This window comes from Triticum dicoccoides, chromosome 7B (assembly GCF_002162155.2).
Source record: "Triticum dicoccoides isolate Atlit2015 ecotype Zavitan chromosome 7B, WEW_v2.0, whole genome shotgun sequence".
Classification (NCBI taxonomy): domain Eukaryota; kingdom Viridiplantae; phylum Streptophyta; class Magnoliopsida; order Poales; family Poaceae; genus Triticum; species Triticum dicoccoides.
In genome coordinates this window covers 538,776,836-538,801,360 of record NC_041393.1, presented here as the reverse complement: position 1 = coordinate 538,801,360, position 24,525 = coordinate 538,776,836, and the positions used below count along the sequence as shown (strand labels likewise).

The following is a 24,525-nucleotide window of genomic DNA, read 5'->3' as shown; positions in this document are numbered from 1 at the left end:
TAATCCATTAATAATTCACAACGTGTTGCTAGCCTAATTGGTTATCGGAAAAGTTGGTTATTGGTCGTTCAGCGTGCGTGGGCTTAAGGTCAAGGGTTTGGTCCGGTCCGGTTTTAAAAACCATAGTATCAGGATTCGAAACATTGAGCAACACATCGAAGATCCCCCCCAAGCCCCCAACAAAAGAAAGAAAACAAAAGAGCCTTCAACATCACCAATATATGAGCATTCAAAAGATGATGTGCTCAGACGTTTGACATGGCACGCAATTAGTTTGAAAGAAGATAGTATATGTTAGGACGTGACAAGCTAGCGACGTGTGCTTCGCCGCGAATCAGTGAGGCTTCCCACACTGGCAAGGCACACGCAGGTCGCCGTCTGACAGAGGCGTGAGCATTCAACTTGTCACAAATCCTTTTCTCTCACTTTACTTTACTTTCCTTTTTTATCTACAACTGATCACCAGAACAGAATCCTATATCTATACAAGCCGTTCACAAAATTCCCAGCATATTTGGTACAAACAGATAAGCTGAAGCTCCTGAAATACCAGACAGAAGATGAAGTAAAAACTGAACACAAACTAATACTCACAGAATGATATGTTCTGATACAGCTCTGGTTTATAGCTGGCAGGAGGTTTGGCCTCAGACGGCGTCCCACGCGCCTCCTTCGCGCTCCGGGGCACGGTAGGAAGACCCTAGGTCGTCTGCCGATTGTCGTCTTAACATGCTAGCCCTCTGCATCAGACGCACAAGTTGCTGGACGACCTCGGAGATCGGTGGACGGAACTCCGGTTCCGGCTGCAGAAGGGCAGACAGAAAATTTATGATCTTACTCTACCTCTCTGAAGAGAATAATTCAGTTCATATATCAACATAGCCACTACTTTTCCTATCAACATAATCTACTTTGAGATTGACAGGGGTGAATGATCAGATTGCTAGTGAATGCTGTTCATATTTTAGCTGCAAGCTGGACAGATGTTGATGGCCTTATGCAGCATGAGAGAAAAGAAAATGATGTACCTGGACAGACAACGCGATTATGTCGGCGAAACGGGAGAGAGATTTCGCAGGGTACATCCCATCCATTGCTGGATCAACCATCTTGGCGAGTGCATCGATGTCGTGAAGCTGCGGGGTTGCCCACCCGACAAGGGACTGCTCTGACCTCTCCCTGGATCTGCACAACACAATGGTTCAAATTGCAACAGGAGAACAAAAGGTGATTTTTTGGTTCAAATGTACAGCAATAGTACATATTTCCAGGTCAGAAATGGTACCTGTCTAGCGGCTTACGGCCCGTAAGAAGCTCTAACATCACTACTCCAAAACTGTACACGTCACTCTTTACAGTATGTATTCCTGACATGGCGAATTCTGGGGCACTGTATCCAAGTGAACCAAGCACCGTTGAAACCTGGCAAAACATAACAAAATGATACCTGATTTAGTCCAACTAACAATGAAAAATGATTAAGAAACTTCTGAAAAAGAATCCATTGGTACTATGTTGCTACCATGTTACTTACCTCTCTCTCAGGATTTGGTGAGAAGGCAGCAAGCCCAGAGTCAGACAGATGTGGGCTGCACTCTTCATCAAGCAGGATATTTGATGACTTGAGGTTTCTATGTACAATAGGGGGAAGGCACACCTCATGCAGGTACCTGAACAAAGGTTAGCAATACACTGTTATAAGTTCCCTTCACCAGAAAAGTGCAGAGTGAAAGGCACTATATTCAGTAGATCTTTGAGACAACATACTCCAAAGCTCGAGCGGTGCCTAGCGCAATCCTCACACGGGCGTTCCAAGAAAGGCTCTTGTTCGCCTCATCAGAGAAGTGCAACATTTCGTGTAGTGTTCCGTTTCCGATGTGCTCATATACAAGAAGCCTTTGGCCATGGTCAGCGCAATAGCCTGTAAGCGACACGATGTTCGGGTGCCTAAGCCGAGAAATGTTCGATACAACCTCAAGAAAATGATCCTCTTCATACAAGGAAAGGGCAGCACTGTCTATCTTTTTCACAGCAAGTACCTACAGCCAGGCGCACAGTTCAGTTCTAGTGTATGATGAAGAGAAAATAAAACGCTTCAAAACCCAAATGGGGGCTACATGTAAATGTATTTTTACCTTTCCATTGGGGAAATCAGCTCTGTAAACACGACCAAGTGAACCCTCACCGAGTAGGGAATCTTGGCAGAAGCTGTTTGTAGCAACTTGGAGCGAAGCGACAGTATAAGAAGTCGCCGCACCAGGAACCTTTATCTTCTTTGCTGGAGAACTATTTACACCATACGCCCTCTCAGGAGTGCCAATAGGCCGCTGGAGCACTGAAGCTGCGACAGGAGAGTCTTGATGGATGTTGTTGTTAGAATCTACACACACAAAAAAAAATGGTTGTAAGGATTTGAATTGCCAACCAGAAAGAATTTAGTAATTTAAAGTTAATGAACATTTTGGCCTCCTGCAACTGTTTCATTTTTACCTTTCCTTTACTTTGATAACAGCAAAAATAAAAAATTCTGATTCACACTTTACCTCAAACAGGTCTAATCCTACTCCAGGTGAACTTACAATTCCCTATGTTTACTTCAAATGGTAACAAGAAACTATCATGTGTAAAGAAATAGGAGCATACCTCTGTCTATGTTTACTGCAAGAGCACCTACAAAGTCTTTCGGTTCACCGGTACCACCATCCTTTCTTTTATGGACACTGTGAAGGCAGAACACCAACGCGAAAAGTATACATGAAGCAGCAGCCACTGACCCAACAGCCAACCCTACAAGCAGACCTGTTTGCCGGCCTTGCTTCTTGTCACCTTCATCGATAGGGATCTCATCCTCAGGGCCATTTGGAAAAGTTGTTGGTACTCGAGGACGGTCCGGCTGAGCAAGTGGACTCTCAGATGGTGGCATGATAATCGGTGGTGGAGATGCAGGCATATTGATAAATGAGTTCCCTCCAGCGCTATGGTTGCAATTGCACTAACCTATTAGTTTCTAGAAATTATGATGTGTAATAAACCAGCAATAAAATATGTTCTAGTGCATACCTCAAATCTGGAATCGAGCTGAGCTCCCCGGGTATCAATCCGCTGAAGTTGTTGTTTGCTATATTTCTGTTTAAAGGCATAATTATTGTACGCATCAGACGAAAAAGCAGGCAAAGTTTATTAGCAGTCACGTTGGCAAATGGGCAGTCACTTACAGTGTAGTAAGGCTTAGGTTGCTGAGGACATTGACTGTGCCCGATAGTTGATTATTTTGCATATAGCTGCACGATGGGATGAAAGTAAAGAATTATGGAAAACCCATGAAACTGAAACACAAAAGCGAGCAGATTGAGTTGAAAACTACTTAGTACTTACAGGCTAGAAAGATTTGACAAAGAGACAAAAGAAACTGGAAGATTCCCTGACAAGTTGTTGAAAGATAAATCCCTGAAAGGATATTAAAAAACATAAGATGAAGTCATGTAACAAGGGGAAAATGCATATGCTCTGCTAACATTTATGCAGCGGCCCGCCTTAGTGCCGATAATCATCATTCGAACGCACATTTCACAGGTAAAACTGGATAATTAAATTCAGCTTCGGCAACCAAAAAAGATGAAGAAAAAGAATTATATACTCTCTCCTTCCATTTATATAGGGCCTAATGCGTTTTTAGAGGCTAACTTTGACCAAATGTTAGAGCAATAATATATGACATGCAACTTACACAAATCATGCCGTGAAATTCGTATGTGAAAGGAGCTTCCAATGATATAATGTTCACACTATACATCTCATGTACTATTAATCTTGTCAATAGTCAAAGGCGGTCTTGAAAAATGCATCAGGCCCTATATAGATGGAAGGAGGGAGTAGCTCATAGCTTCGGTTTGGGCACCCCTATCCTTATTTAGTGAATAATGTAGCTCATAGCACCCAAAAAGACGAAGATAAAAAGTCTCAGTAGGCCTTACAATACAGAAAGCGAATTGAGGCCCCCAAATAGTTCGCCGATTTCCTGGAACAGAGAGTTGTGACTGACATTGCTGCATGCAGATGTTATTTGTAGTTAGACTATGTCACATAAAAAATGCCACAAATTTAATCACATATTTGCGGTAGTAAGCAACTTACAGGTAGCCAAGTGATAAGATGTTGGATATAGAGTATGGGATGTTGCCGGAAAAATTATTTCTGGCCAAATTCCTGCATCATTGGTATGAGTAAAACAGCAAGAACAAATTACTTGTAAATGGTAATGAAGATGTGCAAGGTGAGAAGCATTACAGATGGATAAGATTTGGTGGCAGCTGATACGGAATTACATCATGCAAGCTGTTGTTACTCAAGTCCCTGCAAGTACAGAAATGAAAATAATATGAGTTTTTTAAGGAAAACATAGAGCAATGAAGATTTGTACTACTGGTGTTAGCTCATACATCGTTGTCAATGCCACTAGACTGGGCAGTAGGTAGCCAAGAGTGCCATTCAATCCCATACCAGAAAGGTTGCTGCAAAATAGGAAGGAAGCAGGGTATATCAGTGCTGATTAACTTCGTTTCAGAGAAATTCTTATGACAACAACGGTAAAATCAGATAAGCGCAAAATAAAGGGGAAAATAAAATTGGTACAAATATGCAAAATCTTCTGTCAGTAACATTTCGATAGTCTACAGCAACTTTGAATTGAAAAGCACAAATACATAGAGGTTTCTCCAAAGCTTGGTACCAAAAAGCTTAGGCAAACAAAACTAGTCAGTTCAGAGCAGGGTTACATAAATCTCTGTTTTTCACAGCATGCATGCAAAAGAAAGGAAAAGGAGAACTTTTTGTCCCAGAAATCAAACAGATATTTTCTGCCCAGCATACTGTTTGTACACTTTTCCAGTGTCCAAAATACCTCAAAGGATGCAAATTCTGACAGAGATTTCCCTGCAAGAGGCTACCATGCCCAAACCTTTCATGCAACCAGAATGCAGCGACCAAGGATCAATCCACAATGTGGCAAATCGCTTTGCCCTCTTTAATTCTTCATCAGTGAACAATTTAGGACAAGAGAGAGACCCTTACATTGAGGTGATGGCGGAGCCCGAGCAGGAGACGCCCATCCAGGCGGCGCCGCAGGGGTCGCCGCCGCCGGCCGCCGACCAACCGACGAGCTGGGCCGGGCTGTTCCAGGAGGTGTAGAGGTTCCCAAGAGCCGAAACTGCAAGAACCCAGGGCATACCAAACATCAGGCACACAAAGAATGCCTGCCAAGAAACCAAGAGGTTGGGCGGCATTACCGCCGCCGGCGTCGGTATCGGCCCCGACCACGGGCGCAAGGGCGAGGAGGAGGCCGGCAAAAGCGGCGGCGGCGGCCAGCGCCGCCATTCTTGGCCCTCTCTCCGCTAGGAAAACACTCGTCGCGGCTATCTTCTCGGCTGACACGACCTGGCCTCGGTGATCACCATTCCCGACGGCCCATGCCTCGCTCTTATCTATCTATCCGGGGCTAGTTAATATAGAAAGGAGTGCTCGATGCCATGCTTGCTCGAGGCAGTGGGCGGGGGATGCAGTGTGGCGTCGGCAAGGATTGGTCCCTCTCCCCCATCCGCTTCCTGTCTCGGGTTCCCGGGTCCTTGTCTCGCTGCGGTTGTCCGCGGTGTGGGGTACCGCCGCGGCGTGCTTTTGGCTTCGTAAATGTGGGGGACGACAACGAGCTGTTGGAGGGGGGAAGGCGAGCTGGCGCACCGATAAAAAAATGATCATGGGTTTAGACACAAAAGGCACATCTATTATGCCACAAGCTTTAAATCAAAATTCGATCCGTCTAACGGCTAGAGAGGACCAGGTCCGGGTGACATATCAGGGTGCAAATGGGTACCCTTCAGGGTATTCTCTGACCCTCTCTCGGGTTTTTTTAGAAAAACTTAATCATTTGTCATGGTAGTACAAAGAACACCAGAAATAAAAAAAAATATAGATAGTAGACCATCTAGCGACGATTACAAGCTCTCGAGCAAGCCGAAGGCGCGCGGTGCCATCATCGCCTGACCCCTCCTCACCGGAGCCGGGCAAAACTTGTTGTAGTAGCCAGTCAAGAAGTCATCGTGCTAAGACCCCAAATGACCAACGCAGCAAAACATCAATCCCACTGATGAACAGAAGCATAGATCAGAAGGATGCAACACGAAGACACAATTAAAATGAACGAAGATTGTATCCATGAAGATCCACAGGAGACCAACTCCGATTGAATCCCATAAGATCTGTCGGAGACGCACCTCCACACGCCATTCGACGACGTTAGACGCACCGCCAAGGCGGGGGATAGACGGGCAGGAGTGCATGACCTTATTTCATCTTCAGATAGTCATCGCCTCGCCTTCCTGGGCATGACACAAACCCTAATCGACCTTAAAAGAACACCTAAAACGGGGCAAGAATCCTCTCGCCAGCAAGTGTCGAGGTCCACCGCGCCTTCATGACCCTAAGGCCACCAGAGATGAGGCGGGCCAGCGGCGGCACTGGCAGGAGGCAGAAAATCCCTGGTCGTGTGGGCAAGAGGTGAAAGGGTATGTCTTTTGTGACCCTCTTTAGTTCAGCCAAATGAAGTAAATTTTTATTTGGTTGAGCTAAGGTGGGTACGAGGGTACGGTCACAAATTAGAATCCCAAGACATGTTCACACGATGCACTGATTATGTTTGTTGAAATATATTGCCCGCATCTCTCTATCAGTTCGGACTTTTGAAGCAACTAGTTGGAGCATGAATTTAATATGGTACCAAAGCCAAAAGGCCTTGAGCTCAAGACCCTGCCAACGTGTCATGGCCGAACTACCCCCAAAGAGGAGGAGGACTGTGGCAGGTTGGACAACTCCGGCAATGCGCACATCCGGCTTAATCTATTTTGCATATTCGAGCGGTATTTCCGCGACAAAGACGCCAAGGACGCCGGCAATGGCAGGGGCAGTCGTGGATGATATTTGTCCATAGCTTATTATGTATGTCGACCATGCCAAATTTTGATAGTCCGATGGCATGTATTGATGTAATAGCCCTGGATGATATTTGTCCATAGCTTATTATGTATGTCGACCATACCAAATTTTGATAGTCCGATGACATGTATTAATATAATAGCCGTGGATGATCTTTGTCCATAGCTTATTATGTATGTAGGTCAATGCCTTTTTTTGATTCCACAACCGGGACCTCATTTAGCAAACCCCAAACCCATATAACCACATGCATCCTACTACCTCTACGATCATCCACGACTACTACATCAATACATGTCATCAGACTACCAAAAAATGGCATTGACCTACATACAGGAAACTGATGAGCTATATGCGGGATGCTCTAATAAACCCGGACGGACGAATGAATAGTAAGGGGCAAGGGGCTTCTTTGATTCAAAAGGATTGCAAAAGACCACTTCCAGAACACAGAAATGTGAAAACCTAAGAATTGGTTGTTCTCAGCAATCCTGTAAAAAGCTCTTTCTCAGGTTCCAAATAGAAAACGACAAGCGGAACATTTGTGTGTTATGGAAAGGGAAAAAAATCAGAAATTGTTTGTCATGGCATGTTGAACATACATGGAGAAAAAAAAAAGAGAGCAGAGAAAACACTTTACACCGACGAGATTATCATGGAGAGTGCACACACAGCCCAAGTGTTGAGGGGTTCCTTTCAGTGTGTCTTCTCGAGGTAGGTATCTTATTAGTTATTATTAACATCCGAGAAACCGGTAGTCAACACACTGGATCGCGTCCATCCAAGAACCCGTGACGCGTTACCAAACTGAATAATGTTGTGAGCACTGAGCAGAACAACAGTCTCCTAAAAAGGCAGAACAAAAGTTGATAGGGACAGAGAAAAAGAACTGTTGGACCCGGCCGGTTAACTGTGTCAGTGTGTCTGCGTGTGTAACAACAGGCAACTTGCCCTCCAAAAGTCGTGCTAATCGGAGTCAGATTGACAGACAGGAGAAGCTTCCAAACAGGAACATGCTAGGAAGTTCACTGATCACCAAGTAATTCAGACCTGTGAGCATGGAGGCGCCCTCCCGTGACAAGTAGGCTAAGGACTAGTCAAGCAGATCGGTCGGTCGGTCGAACCAGCCTCTCCAATAATTAACCAGAGCAAGCAAAGTTACTTTATTATTAAGCCGGATCTGATCTCGCGGCCAATGGCCATGCATGCGACCTCCGCGCCCACCGGCACACGGCGCGGCCGCGTCGCGCTCCGCCGTGTCGCGTCCCGCCGACTGGGCGGATCAATAGCGCCGATTTACAGCTAGTATCGCACGCCCGTTTTGTCGGCGAGCCCTCCCTGATGCGCCGTGCCGTCTGGTAGTACAGAGCGGCCGATGCAATGCAATAGGCCAATAATCATGGCCGGGTTGGACCCTGAATCCAGTGATGTGATGCGATGCGATCTTGTGTTGTTAGTACTAGATTGGAACGGTGACGAGAGCCGGATCGGCGGAGGCAGATGATGATGAACCTACTTGCTGTTGGATGACTCCACCGGTTTGGGTCAGATAATTAGGTGTAGACCTTTTTCATCACTCGATTGGCTCAGTTCAGAAATGAGATAGAAGTGAAAAGCAATTATTTGCCTCCGACTTCTCAGCGCAGGAATGTTGTTCCCGAACAAGAAATGACGAGCCAGTGTTGCCAGCATCGGCAAACACTTGCACAGAAAAGTGAGGCCGCCGTGACAGGAAAATGTTACGAACTGGTACTTGTTATACCGTGTTCAGAGGCCGGGAATTTTCTTGTAATAACTCCTGAAACCCCTGGCCAGAAAGAGACACTGCCTGCTAACAACTCACCCCGGTTGCTCGCAAATTGCCATCGGCGTCACCGCGTCAGGACATCGGTTCGATGATAACAACAAAACATGAATAATGGGCATCCGTTGCAGCTACCCTTCCCTGTCCCACACCCGTACCAAAGGGACCGTTAGACACCGAACAAAAGGACTGCCAACAGACGAAACGTGATGCAGACCGGACATGAAGCACAAGTGCAAGCCAAGTATACTTATGCTATAGCAGGATGAATAAGACGGACGGGTACCCAGATCTCGCTGATTTTTACAATCTTAATACCCGAGGGGCGGCTAGTGAAGTGCGGCCATGGAAGGCTCAAAAGCTAGAATCCAAGAGAGCTCAGGGACGGACAAAAGGGCAAGGAAATGTGCACGCTTGGGACGGATGGATGGATGGTGTGTTCGACGACGTGGGGTTAACAGCCCGTCCAGCTTAGACTCTCTGGATGATCACCGAGTTGGCGACGCCGGCTTCCTCGATGGTCTTGGTCGCGTCGTCGAGCGGCTTCGGGGGGAACCCGACCTGCAACGTGTAGTCGCTTGTTTCTCCTGGCCTTGTTGTGTCGATGAACGCCCGCACGTCACTGATCGTGTGGCTTGTGTTGAAGCGCCCAACCACACGGCTGCCGTCGGCAAACCTGATCTGGAGAGAGGTTGACGGCAAAGAATCGTCCACTGTGATAGTCTTGGGCGCGGTAGTGGTCGCAGTGCTAGAAGCAGCAGCCGCAGGAGTGATACCCGAAGGAGCAGAGTTTTCAGAAGGTGCCGCGAAAATTCTCCCCCCTCCTTGAAATGGGGCAGGGCGCTTGACTGGCTCCTGTGTTCAGGTATCGATCATTATTGCGACGGCAACCATTTAAGAAACATATGGAGCACTACAGAAATTACATGATACTTACAGGACATTTTTCTTCTTTACGGATAAGATTTACTTTCACCTTAGACATCCCATCAGCCGGCGCAAGCTCAGTTGGGCATTCAGACTTCATGATGCTCTAGGGAAACAGAAAAATCAAAAGATAGATAAGTGGATTACTTGCGTTCAATTCAGCACAAGCAGATATAACAACAGCAACATGTGACAGAATAAAAGAACAAATGCATGTTCCACACACTTTATAACATAGCCAAACAGAAAGTGTTACGAGTAAGACCAACAGATTCAATCAGGGGATAAGCAACAACAAAGGAGTTCGAACAAAATATACTCCCTCCGTTCCTAAATATAAGTCCTTTTAGAGATTCCAATGCAGACTACATACAGAGCAAAATACATGAATCTACACTCTAAAATACGTCTATATACATCTGAATGTAGTCCGTATTGAAATCTCTGAAAAGACTTGTATATTAGGGAACGGAGGGAGTAGCTGATAAAGCTACCTATTTTTTTCCCTTTGCCTATTTCATCAAGAAATCAGGATGCCTTGATATGCAGAATTATTTTACTCGGCAAGCTACTGCAATACACTGATAACTTGCTACGAAACAAGTTATTGGACAGGAAATATGTGTAACTAATGGCAAAAAAAATTGCCTAACGACTAACACAGCCATAACCCTGGCTTATGTATGTATTAACTGGGACCATTGCAGAAATAAGAGGAACCGAGAGACACCATCACTGAAGCAAAGCTGAGTTAGTTTCTTGAATACTCACGAATAAGTGTACATTTGTCATTCAAAGTTTGTCCACAAAAGAGTGTACTTCTATCTTTCAAATGCACTTTAAAGTGTAAAAAATGTTTCTCTATCATCGCACGGTAATCAAAACCTATAACATTCACCACATGGTCTCCTCACTTTCTGCATGCACTTGGCTCATTGGGGTGGGGTAATTAAAGAGAAGAGAGATGGTGGCTTGCACTTCCCAATGCATTTTTTACTTCACCCCGTAATCTGTCCTAAAATTTCTATATGTACACTTATATTCATGGACGGAGGGAGTACCAGCTAAAAAATTATTACGTCTAACAACATGGAAAGAGGTCACTCAGACATTATTTCAATTAGCTAAATGCTCATGCGCTGGTACATATATATTTTTTGGCTATATATTGTCGGTTGTTTAAACACTTGTGATATAATCCATGAATTTGCACAAAATTAATAAACATTATCTCAAAACATACATTAGTCGAATCAAGCATATGTACATCCTCCATAAAATGGTTGACACCTGTGGTGATTCCTAATAACTTCTAAGCGGTGAATGGACCGCTGCCAACTCAGATCTTTATGAGTAAAAGATTAACCATTATTATGCTATATTGCACACATAATCATCAGCATGTAACGGCAAAAGGTTCAAGACAGAACTATCACTCCATGTTGTAAACAGAAGGGTGAACATAAAGCATTATAAAAGTAAAAGAAATAGCAAAAAGCATATATCAATTCACGAGACAGATATAACAACCAGTAGTGCATATACACTCAGTTGCACACATCAGAGTTCTTTTTACCTCTAAAAAGGCTGCATGCTCTGGGTCGTTGAAACTTCTGAGTGGACCGTCGTCTACTGTGAACCCATCACTCCAGAAGTAGATGTTGTGAACAATTTCCTCTGGTGGCTGTGGTGTGTCAGGCTGTACAGTTTCACCTGTTAGAAGTCTGCTAGTCCCAGGAAAGCTCCTTGAACTAGAAGATTGCCGGCGAGCTGGGCCTTGCTTAGCTCCCTTCCTCTTAGCTTGCTTAAAAACCTCATCCGCAACATTTTTGCGTTTGGATCGATCTCTAACAACCATTCCACTGAACAAAGTAATATGAAAGTTATAAGCCTATTAAAAATATAGAAGTAGAAAGGCTGCACAGCATACAATTTATAAGAGCCTTCACTGCACATCATCTATGGATCTAACTATGATCCTTTATCATGTTATCACTGATACAATGATATCTAAATGTGTATGACACCCAAGGCCAATCAGTCAGGACTAACTTCCTGGTAAGTTCAAGGAAGAGGAAGTGGCAAGCTATTCCAAGAAGTGACCAAGTCAGGCCAATTTAAATCTCCATGTAATCACATTTTACATAACATCATGGCAGAAGATATAAAAATAAATATTTAATTCTTAGTTTGAGACAGTTCTTTTGGGTGGTTCCTAGATTTTTAAGGGCCCTGGATGCATTCTTGCCTAAGTTTTCTGTAGGTTTGGGATAAAGCCTAGAATGTAATCCATACTAATCACCACAAAAAATGAGCAGGTAAAACCACGATCCATGCCTGCTGAGAAGTGGCTTCCAAGTAGTCGAAGAATAGTTTGTTGCAGAAGATATATTTATGAACACTGAACAGAAGAACATGTGAAATCGAAGGTGTTTTTCTTGTTAAGCTTCATGCACTAGCCAACGCAACCAAAAGTCCGAACTGATGGAAAGGGTTAGTGCAATCCACATATACTGTAACACCCCCTCTCACGTGTGACGGGGAAGACAAGTCAACACGTGCAACCGGAAGAGAGCGACGGTGCGCGAAACTCACGTATGACTCAAGAGGCCTATACGTGGACACAAAGGGGGGCATCGGCAATTTTTAGATAAATTGCACAAACCAGGACTTGAACTCAAGACCTTAGCTCTGATACCATGTTAAGCTTCATGCACTAGCCAACGCAACCAAAAGTCCGAACTGATGGAAAGGGTTAGTGCAATCCACATATACTGTAACATTTCTAATCATGGAATCAATTTTAAGTTTCCATCTAGTTACCAGCATTAACCAGCCAGGAATCAACCTGGTTCCACTAGATTCTATAAATTGGCTGATGAATAATCACCACGAATAAGTCCAAGCCCATGTTGTTTTTTCATTCCACATGCCTTTGCTAACATATGATAAAACACTGAAATTATGGCCATAGGGATTATGCCTAACCAAAACCCATCAGAAATAACCCAAATCTAGTTGAACATGCCAACTCAACAATAAGAAACAAAATAACTAGGTAACCAACAAGTTTACCAATTACTAGAGCTCACGCATATTCTCGCATCCTTGCCAACTACCTGACCCCATAACAATATCCAGAGATTCATCTCTGATAATTTTTTTTAAAAAAAACAGGGCAATCATTTCTAACTCTCCATGTTAAGATTTCCTTCTTAATTACACAAACTTCTTACTATCACAACTTTATGAACATATCATATTACGGAGAACCAGTTCTCAGTACTGGAAAGTAGCCTAGCAAGTTATATCAGATATCCAAGAACTTTTGTTCCATGGTGCTAAGTAAGATTTCTATAGCACTTCTATAATAAGAACAGACAGGTAAATTTAAGGACTACAGCTGTACCAGAAAGTCACACCAGCAATTGTAAAACGTAAGTTGCTCGCGACTAAAATACCCAAATGCTGGATAACTCTACCAACTAAATTGATCCACACACAATCCTAACAAAGGATTTAAACTTATTGGTATGCTGTAAAGATACAGGAAAATTTTAAAGAGCTTTGTTGCCAGTGATTGAACTTCGAACTCAAATCACAAGTCTAGAGAAACGCTACCTTGACAAACACAAACCAGTAATGCCATATCAATATACACAAACCCATACTCATTGCAGGGACACTGCATAAGTATTGCAAAGATTGCAAACATAGATCAGCAATTTGTGGCTACTAATACTAAGGAACAGATAAGGTTGTCTAGAAGAACAACATTTAACTCTCATGCCATCCCAACGATTTGGCGTTCACACAGATTACATTATTGTATCTATACAAGACCTAGGGCCCCAGGCATTCGCCAAAATAATGTTAGCAGAACCGAACGCTATCCAGAAATTCACAAGAGTGTGGATACTAATAATGAGTAAACGTGAAAGCACCCAGCAATTTTGGCACGTTTAGTTAGCTCCCTCTCACCACAAATCCAGCGGCCCCTCAATTCGCAGCGACCCCCCTGGATCACAAAATTAGGCCAAAAACAACGCAACCTAAAACCCTAGAAATGAGTTGCCTCTGCGATCTAGCTAGTAATGAAGCAAGCATCGCAAAACCCTGGGATGCAGGTAGCACTGACCTCCTCTCGCCGCCGGTGTACAACTCAGGGGGTGGCGCCCACTCGTCGTCGTCCTCGTCCTCGTCTTCGTCCGACCCCGCGCGCCCCTTGCCACCTCCGAGATCGGAGAGCGTCCTCACAGTCCCCCTCCCACTCGCACCCCCGCTCCCGCCCCGCGCTTGGTGGCTCCTCTTCTGCCTCTTCGCGGGCCTCCTCCTCCGCTCATCTGCCGCCGCAGACGCAGCGGCGAGGGCGGCATCCTCGTCGTCGTCCTCGTCGCCGCCGCCCACGTAGTCCTCGTCGCCCTCATCCTTGTCGCCGACGCCCAAGTAGTCCTCGTCCTCGGAGTCCGCGCCATCGACAGCGGCTGGGACGGGTGGCGGGGGCTGGGGTGCCGGATCGGGGCCATCGGCGTCGACCTCCGTGTTGTCGTAGAAGGAGCGAACGGCGGCCTCGAGGGCCCAGTTGTGACCCTCGAGGAAGAAGGCCGCCTCGTCGGGGGTCGCCGAGGTGACGGCGCAGAACGACTCCACCAGAGACTGCGCCTCCGCGGCCGGCGGCGCGTGGGTGGCATCTCCGGCGGCCATCTCGGCTGCGGCGGCCGTGTGTCTGGCTTGGAAGGCTTTGGGAGGAAGCCTTCTCGTCTCGTTTGCCTCTCCCTTTTGACCGCGTCTGGCCATTTGGGCCGTCACGCCGCGATGGGCTACCGACTTCGATATTTTCTGTTTGGGCTTTGAGTTTGGAGAAGCTGTTGTTTATTTAGCCCGGTAGTATCTTGAATTTTGTTGGCAGACACAACTTTTAGTCCCACCTCGCCTTATTTAGTTCGCATACACGGGAATAAAAGGACTGCTCTTGCAACACTGTCGCTGGGCTTCGTCGCGTTAGCCTGTCACCCAAGCTCATTTGTGGGGGAGCAAAAGTTAGTCACAGATCTTGCTGGGCCTTGTGGCTCGGGGGCCTGTTACCCAAGAACATTTGTGGGGGAGCAAGAAGTAATCTGTGCACTAACTTTTTAATATTCTACTATACATTTTAATTAATTTTTTTTATGGTTTTACTAAAGCATATCTAGATGTGCACTAGGTATTGCCCTTCTCTTTTCAAAACATGGACTTTCGATATAATTTTTATCTATTAAGCATGTTTTTTTCTTTACAAAGTATCTCCAATTTTTATGTTGCCCTCTGGCAAGATAAATATTAACTTTAATTCTCATTATAATGTAGAATCAAATTTATGCATGATGGTTTTCTTATCACGACGGTGATTTATCATGTGCGAGACGAAAAGATCCATCAAATTAAGAAAGGACGAGCAATTTAGGCACTAATATGTGCACTAACTTTTTAATATTCTACTATACATTTTAATTAAATTTTTTTATGGTTTTACTAAAGCATATCTAGATGTGCACTAGGTATTGCCCTTCTCTTTTCAAAACATGGACTTTCGATATAATTTTTATCTATTAAGCATGTTTTTTTCTTTACAAAGTATCTCCAATTTTTATGTTGCCCTCTGGCAAGATAAATATTAACTTTAATTCTCATTATAATGTAGAATCAAATTTCTGCATGATGGTTTTCTTATCACGACGGTGATTTATCATGTTCGAGACGAAAAGATCCATCAAATTAAGAAAGGACGAGCAATTTAGGCATCTTGTTTAACCTCGACGCTTTAAGTTATTAGGTTCCATGTTTCTCGCTTGCTTGATGTAGCATGGAGCTTTAAATATGGAGAACCTAGTGAGTGATGCACTATATTGATTTGACTTGTGATGCTTCGATGTGGCATATATAAAGGAATTTTGGTCCCAGATGTGTGTCATGCAATTCAGTTTACGCTCGATATTGATTACAACACATTTGCCTTGTTACCTATTGCTCGAGACTGCTAGGGCAACTCCAGATTTTGGAAATGCTCACCATCCTATAAGTACGAGTATTTCTTTTAAAACTGCACTTGGTAAAAATATAAAAAAAGCCCATTTTATGTAGTTTCACAATCAATTCGTCAATAAAATACAAAACTATGCATTTAGGATTCCAACAAAACATGAGTGGCCCACTTGTTATTGATGCAATAATGTATAGATGATGATCCACAAACGTAGGGGGTCATAACACAAATTTATTCATTCAACACAAAAGAGCCAAAGAGTATTTAAAAACTACAACAATTAGCAGTTGAGTTGTCAATTAAACCACACATGAAACAAATGTTTGTTTGAAAGAATTATTGAAAGCACAAGTGCTCCCTGGGTGATTTTGGTAATTAATGTCAACATATCTCTTGTTGGACTAACACTTTTACCTGGTATATTTCAGATAAGTTCAACAATGAAGTGACATGGACTAAAGGATGTGAAACCCCTTCAAGATGTTGAGGACAAAAGGATTGGCTCAAGCTCAAAGCTCAAGACTCTACATTTTATATTTTAGTGATCCAAGATCACATTGAGTCTATAGGAAAAGTCAATACTATCAAGGAGGGATGAGGTGTTGCTTAATGAGGTTCTTGCTCAAAATGCTCAGTGATATGCTCCAAAGCCCTCAACTACTTTCTCACATCCACATATGACCTAAACCAAAAGTCAAACTCGGCCCCACCGATTCTTTTTATCTGGCGCCACCGAGTTCGGATGTCATAGCCACTGCCACAAACCCTAGGCAAATCGGTCTCACCGATAAGGATCTCGGTCTCACCGAGATGGGATTGTAATCTCTCTGTTTGCCTTTGTAATGTTTCGGTACCACCGAGATGAGCGATCGGTCCCATCAAGATTGCAATGTAAACTCTCTGTTTTCCTTTCGTAACATTTCGGTCTCACCGAAATGAGTGAACCGGTCCCACCGAGTTTACCTGACCAACTCTCTGGTTAGCTTATTACCAAAATCGGTCCCACCGAGTTTGTGTAATCGGTCTCACCGAGATTACGTTATGCCCTAACCCTAACCATATCGGTCCTACTGAGTTGCATGTCGGTCCCACCGAAAATCCTAACGGTCACTAGATTTGTTGAATCGGTCCAACCGAGTTTCTTAATTTGGTCCCACCGAGATTGGCAAGTTGTGTGTAATGGTTAGATTTTGTGTGGAGGCTATATATACCCCTCCACCTCCTCTTCATTCATAGAGAGAGCCATCAGAACGAACCTACACTTCCAACTTACACTTTCTGAGAGAGAACCACCTACTCATGTGTTGAGACCAAGATATTCCATTCCTACCATATGAATCTTGATCTCTAGCCTTCCCCAAGTTGCTTTCCACTCAAATCTTCTTTCCACTAAATCCAAATCCTGTGAGAGAGAGTTGAGTGTTGGGGAGACTATCATTTGAAGCACAAGAGCAAGGAGTTTATCATCAACACATCATTTGTTACTTCTTGGAGAGTGGTGTCTCCTAGATTGGCTAGGTGTCACTTGGGAGCCTCCGACAAGATTGTGGAGTTGAACCAAGGAGTTTGTAAGGGCAAGGAGACCGCCTAATTCATGAAGATCTACCGCTAGTGAGGCAAGTCCTTCGTGGGCGACGGCCATGGTGGGATAGACAAGGTTGCTTCTTCGTGGACCCTTTTTGGATGGAGCCCTCCGTGGACTCGCGCAACCGTTACCCTTCGTGGGTTGAAGTCTCCATCAACGTGGATGTACGATAGCACCACCTATCGGAACCACGACAAAAACATCCGTGTCTCCAATTGCGTTTGAATTCTCCAATCCCATCCCTTTACATTCTTGCAAGTTGCATGCTTTACTTTCCGCTGCTCATATACTCTTTGCATGCTTGCTTGAGATGTATTGTGATTATCAAACTTGTGCCAAAACTCCACTTGAACTTAAAGAAACTAAAAAACTACAACTTTTAGCACTTAGTGTCTAATCACCCCCCTCTAGACACCTCTTCTCGGTCCTTTCAATTATTACTAGCGATGACAATACAGTGAATGAAGTGGTGTATGTGGCAAATCAGTATCACATTAGCAAAAGTACCCAACGGCTGCCAGGTACAAGTAACTTTAAAGGGAGCAACAACAACATTAAATGTAAGCATATGGATCAATATTTGGTACATTGCATGGATGATTTCTAAACAAAAATGATAATTCACTAGGGTCACACTGGCGAAGAAAAAAGGGAATCAATCGCCTCAAGAGTTGTATCTCGCTTATAGCAAGATATATGCTCTGCTCGCTTAAAGAAACTCCCTCATGCTTCGTTTCTGGGCCGACCCATTTAGCGGTTCGCTCATTTCTTTTCCTCGCTTGCTTGAGATGATCATTTTACCGTTTTTTTGTTAGGTTTCCCGTGGTTGTATTTTTCTATTTTCTTTACCTTTTCACCGTTTTCTATGTTTCTTTTTTCGGGTCTAACTGTCTTTCTTTCGTTCATTTTCTAAAATTTCTTCCGTTTTTCTTCGTTTCTTTTCTCGGTTTTCACGGGCTTCCTTTTTTTCTTTTTTTTCACAGGTTATTTTTCTTCTTCTTCTTCTTCTTTTTCTTTCTTGGTTTTTGACGTTTCCATTATTTTTCATTGGTTTCTTTGATTTTTTTTTGTTTTATTTGCTTATTTTCCGGCTTTCATTAGTTTTTGTGGAACCCCGATCCGCATGGAGCAGGGGGCCTTCGCACGTCAGCCCAGGATAACACCTGACGCACGACAGGTCCATGATACAGCATTCCAGGTACAAGAATATTCATCAAATACATGTGTATGTAATTACATCAGTGATGAATATAATCTTCTGGTGTAGCCCTAAGGCTATTTACATGGCAGCGGAAGTCTATTTAAATGGCAGCGGAAGTCTTGGCAGCATAACACACTGGCTGGGCTCCACAACTCACAGGACTGGCAAGATTACGGCCTAGCATGATGGAACAACGAACAAATCGGGCATGACCTACAAAACTGGCAGGACACGCCAGGTCAGTACATTGAATGTACTTGCAAGACAACCAAATACATAGCATCCAAACAAGCAGAAGACAAAGCAAGAACCAAGCGAATGCAACAACCTAGCTCATATCAGAAACTAAGCATGACATAATATCAACCCAAGACATAAATCAAACTAACATCATGGCATCTACTAGCATGGCAACAACATGGTATAGCAAATTTATTTCTAACATGGCAACAACAAAACATAGCATATCACCTCAATCATACCAATTAAGGCATGGCATGGCATCATGAAACTTTGCTGAAAATAGACTACCAATCATATCAAATGCAGACGTAGCATGTTAACTGGATGCAACCATCTCATGTTCTACCATGGTTCTTTAAATGCACGCATATAACTCATGCAATACCACCAAACTTTGTGCACTGAGTCCCTCGGACTCTCTTACCAACGTTGATCACCTCATTTCCTGATCACTAACAGAAATAAACTCGTGATCCTTACGGCGATCACAACCCGACCATAACTGGCCCGTGATCCTTACGGCGATCACAACCCGACCACATCTGGCCCTGATCCTTATGGCAATCACAACCCGACCACTTCTAGCTCGTGATCCTTACGACGATCACAACCACATTAACCAGCTTAATTATTTTAGGTTTATCCTCCATTTCGACCAAGACCCGATAGTGTACCCTACTACGAACTTATGCCCATGACCGAGGACGCGGCTATCGATAGTTTAAATACACTCTGCAGAGGTAGCGCACTGTACCCACACCACGAAACCCATGGCCTCACACTCCCATTCGGGTGGACCAACGGCATTCCGACGAAACCGATCTACTGTCATGACACTCTCCCGGCCACTCCGACTCAATCCCCACTGGGCTAGTCCTGGGTGGCCCCGTGTCTACCTCCAGACACCTCGACAATCATCGTGGCCACGATCCACACTGGGTGGTACCAAAACTCAACTTAACAACGGGCTCACAAGGCTTATGTCTGCCTACCTGATCAGGGTAGCGCGTGCCCATAACCTTCCCTAGTTGGAGGCACCGACCAGAGGCACGACAATAGACCGCATTAAGGCCGTCCCATACCGGCAAATGTGGTTGCACTGGAGAAAGTTCGATTTGGCGGCACTATGACTCGATCCCATTGATGACGGAGGAGGTTTGTTATTATTAAGTCATATTATTATCTTCTCCATCATCAATCATCATACCAGCATTTTAACAGGAATGCAACAATGAGCATACATCATACAAATGCTTTAACAAAACATCGAGCTTCTCAAGTGAACACTTACAGCAAAAAGAACATGATAATACCAAGTACTAACATATCCACGGTGCATTATTATCATAGCATTTTATAACGATGACATAAAAATAAATTAGAGTAGTGACATGGCATCATCAATAACAACATTCTAACTAGCATAGCAAAAGATATCATGAAACATAAGCATGCATGACAGGCATAACGGAATAACTGCAGATGAAAACGATAAGAAACAACTGCAACTACACACACAAGGTGCAAGCAAAGTCAACATGCAAGTTCGGGGCTCATGATAAGAGGTTGGCTTGCCTGGGGGTCGACAAATACTCCGAGAAGAAGTGAGAAATGATCGCAGATTTTTTTTTGCCGGAAACAGTTCTCTCTTGGAGGGGCTGTTTACGGACAAGGGCAAAATGGTCATTTTCAATATGTCAAACCATAGTGAAAATTATGGGATCGGGCTTGACGAGACGAAGACGTGGGCGTTGGATTTACCTCGATCGGAGTTACGGTTGAAAAGATACGGGCGTTTAAAACTCAGGGACTAATATGTAAAAATACTTCTACAAACAGGTCCGTGGCAGTTTTAAACCGAACGCATCTTTTCTGAAATACGTCTTCTTATCAGGAAAACGGCTTCGCAGAAGGCGCCTCCACTTAAATGACGTGGCGTGGACCGGGTCAAAGGGCAGAGGCGGGGCCGGGCTCTTGGGTTGCTGCCAGGTGGGGTCGCGGGGCCCGCCTGGCCAGGTCAACACCCACCTGGCCGGCTCCTTCTTCTTCGCTCGATGCGCTCGACCAGCCGAGGCAGACGCCCGCCCTGACGGCGCTCGCCGGCGCGTCCAGCCACCTCCCGGGGCGCGCGACCTACCCAGATGATCAGGACGGAGAGGCGCATCTCGGGGTTGTGCTAGCTTCCGTCGAGGATCACCAGGGAGGGAGCTGCACGGCCCGCGGCGGAGAGGGCTTTGGCCTCCGGCGAGGATGGAGCTATGGTGGGGGAATGGAGAGGCTGAGGCCACGGGGAGACTCACCGGAGTATGGGGGAGGCGCTGGTGGAGGAGGAACGGCGAGGGGGGGCCTGGTCGCCGGAACTAGAGAGGTCCAAGGCGGCGGCCATGGCGATGGGGAGGAGATGGAGAGGTCCGAGCAAGGGGGAGAGCTGCGGGGAGGCTTGGGGACTGTGAGGGGGCTCGAGAGCGCTATATATAGCCGCAGAGAAGCTCGAGGGAGGAGGGGCGAGGTGGCACGCGGCGGGCGACGTGTCCGTGCATCGGTGATGGTGCAGTCGTTGGCAATCGCGGCCAGGGCTCACGGGGACGCACGGGAAGGCGACGAGGGGGATCACGACGAGCGCCAGAGGCTCACGGAGACGTGCAGCACTGGCGGACGAGAGGGGGAAGAAGACAGAAGCGAGGAAGGCGATGGTGCACACGGGCGCTCACTGTCGGCCTTTGGCACGGCTTGCTAGAGAAGCAAACGGAGGGGGAGCGGTGTCCAGGTGAACGGAGACGACGATGCGGGGCTGTAGGACATTAATGGCGAGGTCAGGGACGGTCGGAGCAGCGCTACCGACGAGAACAGTGGCTAGGCCACCGTTTTGGTTGGCTGCACTCGTGGTCACCACTGGCATAGCGCACTCTGGAGTTTTTACTGAGTTTAAACCATGTCTAAAGCGTAGCCCTTCCAGAGTGGATTATTACTACGGTAAATAGACATGCAGAGACAAAGGGAGATGAGTAAACCATGCTTCACAAGTTTGCTGTTGCAAACTTGGACACACTGTAGAGATAAAACTAGAGAGGGTAAATGTTAAACTTGATGTCTGGGAGGCTTAGGGTAACAAGGACTACGGTCGTGGGGGTTTTGAGGGCATTAGGACAATATTTAGCATAGTTTCTTAACAACTGCTAAAATATGTGCAGAAATCAAATGATGATTAAGCACTCACTAGGAGTGTTGTATTGAGCTATAACTTGGCAAATCCTCATGATTTGGTCATAGTTAGATGTTGTAAAAAGATAAGCCCAAATGGACTTGCCAAATTGGTACTTTCTTCACAAGCATTACTTTGGACCAGAAACTTGAGAAAATCCTAGGAAAATATTGGCTAAATAAAATTAGCCAAACTCTTGGGTAGGTGGCTTATATGGATAGGAGAAGGCTTGGAATTATTTTCAGCCATAATGGAGCAAGATAAAATATACTTGCTTCAGAAACTGAAATTTTGGACAGAAAACAAGAATTGCTCCTATGCTCACATAACTCAATGAAATGAGCTGAATTTAGGTGAAAGCTAATTATTTGGGATACTTGAGAGGATGGAAAAGTTTCATCTCATTTGGAAACTCTATGAAGGTACTTCCTTCACAAAGTGACAATCTGGTTAGAAACTTTGAAAAATTGCACAGGGAGCTAGGATGACTGGATTGAGCTCATCTTTGGTATATATGGGTTATTTATCGATATTAAACACCCTGCCAAATTTCATATCAAAAGGAATTAGGGATAAATCACTTCCTTTTCAAAATTTCAGAGAAGGCAGAAACTTGCATTGGATCATGTGCTCAATTTTCAAACTATGGAACATGAGATGATGATGGAACTAGTCATTATATAGCAAGTACAAGCTCCACAATTTATGTGAGAATTTTTGCTTCTATAAAAATAGTAGTTCCTTTAGAAAATGGCAGAAATGCAACATTGGCATAAAATAAGAAAGGCAATTTTCCTTATTTAATTATGGCCAATATGATTTCCAGAGCTTGGATTAGGCATAATTATAAACTCCACCAATTCACATGAATTTAGGAGATGGCTAGATATGCCTTTTGATTTTATTCCTCGGAAAGGCAAGAAAAGGAATAAATCATAATTCAAAAATATTGCATGGGACTTGGCAATATTTTTGCATATCCAAGGTTGAAAAGGATAGGAGGGTCTCTAGGAACAGATGGGATGATCAACAGATCAAGGAAAATGATGGCTCCTTTGTAATCACAAAGGCCACATTCAAATTCCAAAAATTTGGAATTAGGGTTTGAGAGAGTTTAAGATGATGCAACTGAGGTCTTGCCCACTGAAAAAGGCATGAGAAAGTTTTGAAAGGTTGGAAATGACAAGAAATCTCTGGGTCATCCAACAAACTCAGGAGAAAGATTTGAGAAATGAGTGCCAGGAAGGAATAACAACACAAATATTGATAACCCAATTTTGGGGCTGTTACAAACCTTCCTCCCTTAAAAGAATCTCGTCCTCGAGATTCCTAGGGTTACAACACAGAGAAAAGATAGCCACTCCGGAGAAAAACCTCTGGGTTAAATTTAACCCTTTGGTCAAATTTGAACTAGTTGGGGGCACCGATAATTGGTACACCAAGGAAGGGATATGGGCAAACACGGTTAAATCCATGGCTAGGGGCACTCGAGATCAACCTCTTGAAAAATTGCTAGTTGCACCCAATGAACAGTGGACTCACCTGCTGACACGTGGGTCCAGGGCCCACTAGCAGCCTCCTTCTTCTACCTTCGGCTAACTGCTTCTCCCGTGCTGCTGCTTCACGTGCGTCTTGGCACAGCGCGCATCTAGCTCCTAGGGCGATGAGGACCCTAGTGCCGTAGTGCATGGCGCTGGTGCAACGAGCATTCACGTCACGGGCCAGCACCTTGTCGGCACTGCTCACGGATTCGTCTCCTGGACGCCAGTGATCGTGCGACGAGCGAGTTTCCCTGGACTCCGCTCACCGTACACCGGGGTTGGGCTATAAAAACGGCAGCGCGGCTCGCTTCCAACACACAAACACAATGCCACTCTACTACCTCTTCGGTTTGGGCGAGATCGAGCTGAGCTCCTTCGGCGAGGAGGTGTTCTTGGTGGCATTACGGTTGTTCCTCGCGGTACTGCTGGGCACGCTGGTCGGCTCGTTGATCCTCCTAGTGATACTCATCAGGAACGAGCGGGCTCGAGAAAACGCGTGGCTGGTGGCTCGAGGTGTGGAGGAAGATGGGGCACGGGGTGGTACTCCACCAAGCTTGATCCTCCGTCGCTTTGCACCAACGGAGTAATCGCGTGCTGCGGTGGAGCGATGGTGGTGACTTGCGGCGCCACTCAAGGCAGTGATGGTGTGGATGATGGGTTCGGATGCAGGTGAGGTGGCTACGCCAGCTCAGAAATCAGTTTAGGGCACGGGAAAAATTTCGCGGATTACTCCACGAAAAGTAGGTGTCGAGGTAGAATCGGAGTTGAAATCTGCATCGAGGAGTTGTAATAGATCGCGAGAAATAAAACTGGCAGTGTTTCTTCTGAAACACAATTGGGTCCATGAAAAAGAATCAGGGACGAGAAATGGCCAAATGAAAAATGGCCTCTTCGAGGTTCGGGGTTTGGAAAATCTGGCACACGGGGTATGCACAGATAGAGAGGGATATGTGACTTTGCATTCCCCCGAGTACTACTTAATTGTACTCGTGGGTGAACCGGGTATGCGTGCAGTA

General features: G+C 45.0%; 2 protein-coding genes across 2 annotated transcripts; both read right to left on the bottom strand.

Annotated features, from left to right (window-relative positions):
- Nucleotides 1-392: 392 nt before the first annotated feature.
- On the bottom strand, nucleotides 393-5,607 carry LOC119339878 (protein STRUBBELIG-RECEPTOR FAMILY 8-like). The gene is made up of 16 exons (XM_037611777.1): nucleotides 5,286-5,607; nucleotides 5,071-5,206; nucleotides 4,440-4,511; nucleotides 4,288-4,353; nucleotides 4,135-4,206; nucleotides 3,975-4,046; nucleotides 3,376-3,447; nucleotides 3,216-3,281; nucleotides 3,061-3,126; nucleotides 2,644-2,975; nucleotides 2,136-2,380; nucleotides 1,768-2,039; nucleotides 1,535-1,670; nucleotides 1,286-1,422; nucleotides 1,029-1,185; nucleotides 393-803 (listed from the first exon to the last, which is right to left on the bottom strand). Exons 1-16 carry the CDS (start codon nucleotides 5,371-5,373, stop codon nucleotides 648-650), a joined length of 2,145 nt encoding a protein of 714 aa, XP_037467674.1. The 5' UTR covers nucleotides 5,374-5,607; the 3' UTR covers nucleotides 393-647.
- A 3,404-nt stretch (nucleotides 5,608-9,011) lies between these two features.
- Nucleotides 9,012-14,476, bottom strand: LOC119337181 (plant UBX domain-containing protein 4-like). Its single transcript, XM_037609303.1, has 4 exons — nucleotides 13,854-14,476; nucleotides 11,292-11,577; nucleotides 9,726-9,821; nucleotides 9,012-9,643 (listed from the first exon to the last, which is right to left on the bottom strand). Exons 1-4 carry the CDS (start codon nucleotides 14,417-14,419, stop codon nucleotides 9,260-9,262), a joined length of 1,332 nt encoding a protein of 443 aa, XP_037465200.1. The 5' UTR covers nucleotides 14,420-14,476; the 3' UTR covers nucleotides 9,012-9,259.
- Nucleotides 14,477-24,525: the final 10,049 nt, after the last annotated feature.